Here is a 4,441-nt window from a genome sequence, read left to right on the forward strand (position 1 = left end):
ATATTCTTCCTCTCTTTTTTTTCTCTTCGTCTATGATAGTTTTTCACTTTATCTTTGTGTTTTATTTTAGGGTTAATTCCGTTTTGGCCCCCGATTTGTGACCAACTGGCCGTTTTGGCCCCCGATTGTGTCCGGCAGTTCGTTTTGGCCCCAAAAAATTCCTAAATGGCCCCAAATTTTTTTAAACTTCCCAATTCTACCCCCATGGCATTTCTGTAATTATTTTTTTCTTTTTCTTTGTCCACACAATTACCACATCACTCTGTCCACCTCACCCTTCTTCTCCGGCGAAAGGTTGCCGGCCGGAATAAAAAATTTCGGCCGGCCACCTTTACTAAAAAAAAAAAAAAATTCTTCCCTTCTCTCTCCTCTTCTTCTTCTTCCTTTCTCTCTCTTCTTCCTTTTCCCTCAATCTCTCTCTCTCTCTAAGCTCCCCTTCGCTGGCAGAAATTTCGGCGAAGGGGAAGGGTTTCCAGATCGGAAACCCTTCGTGAAACCGAGGGTTTCCGGTCTGGAAACCCCTCGTCTTCACGAAGGGCTTCCAGATCTGGAAGCCCTTCGTGAAGACGAAGGGTTTCCAGACCGGAAACCCATCGTCCATGAGGGTTTCCGGTCTGGAAACCCTTGTCCCCTTCGCCGGAATTTCTGCCGGCGAAGGGGAGCTTAGAGAGAGAGAGAGATTGAGGGAAAAGAAGAGAGAGAGAAAAGAGGAAGAGGAGAGAGAAAGGAAGAAGAAGAGAGAGAAAGGAAGAAGAAGAGAGAGAAAGGAAGAAGAAGAGAGAGAAAGGAAGAAGAAGAAGAAGAGGAGAGAGAAAGGAAGGAAGAAATATTTTTTTTTTTAGTAAAGGTGGCCGGCCGGAATTTTTCTTCTGGCCGGCAACCTTTCGCCGGAGAAGAAGGGTGAGGTGGAGAGGAGGTGGTGTGATGGAGGAGAGATAAGGTGAAGTGGATGATAAAGAAAGGGGTGATGTTGCTTTTTTTTTTGTTTTTACCATTTTTCAGAAATAATTCTATTTTGGCCCCCGAGGATAATTTCGTCAAAAATTTGGTCCTTAGAGCCAAAACGAACTGCCGGACACTTATGGGGGCTAAAACGGCCAGTTGGTCACAAATCGGGGGCCAAAACGGAATTAACCCTTTATTTTATCAAATCACAACTAAAGGTGATCTACCATAATGGCGTCAGGCAAAAGGGATATGCCGCGTCTTACAGACCCTAATAATGTATAGACGACATCGATACATGGTTTGGTTCGGTCTGTTCGGCTATTCATCAAACAAATCCATGCACCGAACCGAATCGAACCCCTCAGTCATGGCCTTTTTAGCATCCAAACCAATGCAGGTGACCCGTAGTTTGGTTTCTAAATCCGTCTATATCAGATTGGTTTGTTCCCGTCGGACAATAAATGTACTTATAGTCGTTTGAGTAATCCACCACGTCAAGGACACGAAAGAGAGAAATAGGAGACAGTTCGAGCTCAGTCATGGATGGGGATTCATCTTCTTCCTCCTCCTTAATTACAAAAGACTCATCAGAGTCAACTTCATCCCTCATTCCAAAACTACCCGACGACGTATCCCTTCAATGCATAGCTAGAGTCCCACGTTTATACTTTTCCAATCTCTCTCTAGTCTCCAAATCATGGCGTTCTCTCCTTCTCTCTCCTCACTTCTTCTCTACTCGTCCAAAACTCAATTGTACCCAAAACCTCCTCTTCATCAACATTCGGATTCATAATTCTTCCTTCGAATGGTTCTTTCTTGATTTCTATAACAACCCTAGAAACCCTAATAAAAATCTCTTCCCAGTCCCTCCAATTCCAATCCAACCAATTGGATCCGCCTATGCTGTAATTGGCCATAAAATCTTCGTTATTGGAGGATCTGTAAACGAAATTCCTTCATCAAATGTTTGGGTATTTGATTCTCGATTCAATAAATGGGAACTTGGCCCCAAAATGAGGGTTGGAAGGGAATTTGCTGCTGCTGGAGTTATTAATGGGAAAATTTATGTTTTGGGTGGTTGTTTGATTGACTCATGGACAAAATCTACTCATTGGGCTGAAATGTTTGATCCAGTAGATGGAAATTGGAGTCCAATTCCAAGTCCTATTGGTATTAGAGAAAAATGGATGCATGGAAGTGCAATCATTGATGATAAGATTTATGCAATGGCAGATAGAGGTGGTGTTATTTTTGATCCAAAGGAATCATCTTGGGGGTATGTAAAAACAGAGATTGATTTGGGTTGGAGAGGAAGAGCTGCTGTTGTTAATGGGGTTTTGTTTTGTTATGATTATTTGGGGAAGATAAGACAATTTGATGACAGAGAAAGTAAATGGAAAGAATTGAAAGGGGTTGATAAAGATTTGCCTAAATTTTTGTGTGGGGCAACAATGGTTAATGTTGGAGGAAATTTATGTGTTGTTTGGGAAGGAAAAGGAACAGGAAAACAAACAGAGATTTTATGTGCAGAGATTGAGATTTTTAAGAACAATGATGATGGAGAATTATGGGGTTTTGTTATTTGGTCTCAAGTGATTCTTGTGATTCCAAATGGTTCTTCAATTGTTCATTGCTTAGCCGTTGGATTATGATCTTCAAATAGAAGGTATATTCTTCCAAAGTTTAAGATTTCATAGCTTTGTCACAATATGTTTTATCTAGGTATACTGTTAAAATTGTGTGTTGTAATGAATTTGATGTTTCTTTTGTGCTTCACTCTTAACAACCCAAAATGGGTTTTCCCTCACTAATAGTGAAGTAATGTTGTGTACTCTTGCAATGGTTGGAAAATATGATATGATTTCGGTTCAGTTGAAAGCTTTTGTGGGTAGAAGAGCCTTATATATAGGTTCGGAATATGATTTAAGTGGCCTGATGAGACTAGTACCTAGAGAGTTTCTTGTGCTAGATGAACTAAACTTTATGACTCGTCAATTCATTTTATGATAATATAGTTTCTATTTAACGTCTCACACTTACTGAGCTTTTGTTAAATGAACTTTCTAAAGTTCATTTTGTAGAATAGTCTCTTCTTGTGACCAAGTTAATAGTCGATGTGCACTTCACACGAGTTGCTAATTTGATGAAATATAAAGTAGCTTAGAAGATGTAAAAAAAGGAGCATTTGCATTATTGCATATAAATACAATGTCATTGAAGTCTCTGGCTACTCTTGACTAGTCAAGTAGTTCCGATTAGTTCCAATGCACGCTTGAGTCTTGACTGGTCTACTTAATTCTGCAATGTTTTTGAATCGGTTCAAGCCCCTCTTAGTTGTCCCACTCGGCCTAGTAGATGTTTAACTTAATTATGATTAGTTGTTATCGGGCTACGTTGTTTTTTTAACATAAAAATTTGTCTTTTGTAGTTAGGAAATGTGTAAAATGTTAAGTTTTTGTCCTTTCAATTAATTCAAATGATTAAAAAAAAATGTGTAAAATGAGTAAACATAGATGAACTCCAAGCAAACCATCGGTTCTGTTGTTCCTTTTGTAAACTCTTCAGGGTTGTCGATCATTAGTTAGATTTATCTGATAGGTGAAGAAGACGTAGTAGTAAGAACGGATTTGTAGTTTACTTTTGTGTCAATTAATAGCGTTCTTCTTTATCCTAGTATAGCAAGAAAGCCAAGACATTCCTGCAATTATTCTTTCTTAATGTTGCATTGTAGTGCTTTTCCTCTGTTCCACTTCCACTTAGATTTAACAACTATAGTATCATTATCTACTACTTCATTGCGATGGAGAATCGATTAGTCACCTACTATGTCATTGTAGATGTGGTATTGAGGTTTGATTTTATTTCCTGAACTCCATACAACCAACATGGTGTATCTCAGAAAAAATAAAAGTACAATGGAGCAGAAATCAAGGTGCCGAAAAGTAGGATAAAACAAGTGATATTTTGGGCTATTTCGAAATCGAAAAGTTCAGCTACTTGCGGAGGAAAGGAAGTGGGGGCAAAATCGATCATTTCTTTTCACCAAAAGAAACCTCTACAAGTAGAATAAGAGGCATCAGTGTTGATTTAGTGAAGTCTATAGGGGGTGATTGCCTTAGATTAATTGGAAAATTTGTGCTTTTACATGGATATACTAGTTCTCCGTTTGCAAGAATCAGATATTCAGATGAGTATTTTTTATCCATATCAACCAGCTTTAGGTTTTTGGAAAATCCATAACATCTTATTTTCCAAATGTACCACATTATTATTGGCGAAATGTTTTAAAAGTAAGGTTCTATAGTGGTTTTCCAGGATAGTATCCAAGATTGAAGGTCTGTCTATTTTCATGATTTTGTCAAGCTTTTCTCGGAGGGCTTTCGCTGCACATTCCGAAATAAGTAGTTAAATTCTCGGCGTAACTTGCATTTTTCGGATCGAGGATATATTTGGCATAACTTGCATTTTCCAGATTGAGGATAAATTTTTGAAA

At 38.6% G+C, this 4,441-nt stretch overlaps 1 protein-coding gene across 1 annotated transcript; it reads left to right on the forward strand.

Moving 5' to 3' along the window:
- Positions 1 to 1,424: 1,424 nt before the first annotated feature.
- On the forward strand, positions 1,425 to 3,858 carry SKIP6 (SKP1 interacting partner 6). Its single transcript, XM_086643357.1, has 2 exons — positions 1,425 to 2,614; positions 3,628 to 3,858. The coding sequence occupies exon 1, from the start codon at positions 1,488 to 1,490 to the stop codon at positions 2,598 to 2,600; it is 1,113 nt and encodes a 370-aa protein (XP_086499483.1). The 5' UTR covers positions 1,425 to 1,487; the 3' UTR covers positions 2,601 to 2,614; positions 3,628 to 3,858.
- Positions 3,859 to 4,441: the final 583 nt, after the last annotated feature.

This window comes from Eschscholzia californica, unplaced genomic scaffold (genome assembly GCF_041429995.1).
Source record: "Eschscholzia californica isolate CP2 unplaced genomic scaffold, dmEscCali1.0.p SCAF_5, whole genome shotgun sequence".
NCBI classification, from domain to species: Eukaryota; Viridiplantae; Streptophyta; class Magnoliopsida; order Ranunculales; family Papaveraceae; genus Eschscholzia; species Eschscholzia californica.

What these genes read in the sequence shown, in the direction of transcription:
- SKIP6 (XM_086643357.1), top strand. Translation starts at nt 1,488, where the DNA reads ATGGATGGGGATTCATCTTCTTCCTCCTCCTTAATTACAAAAGACTCA.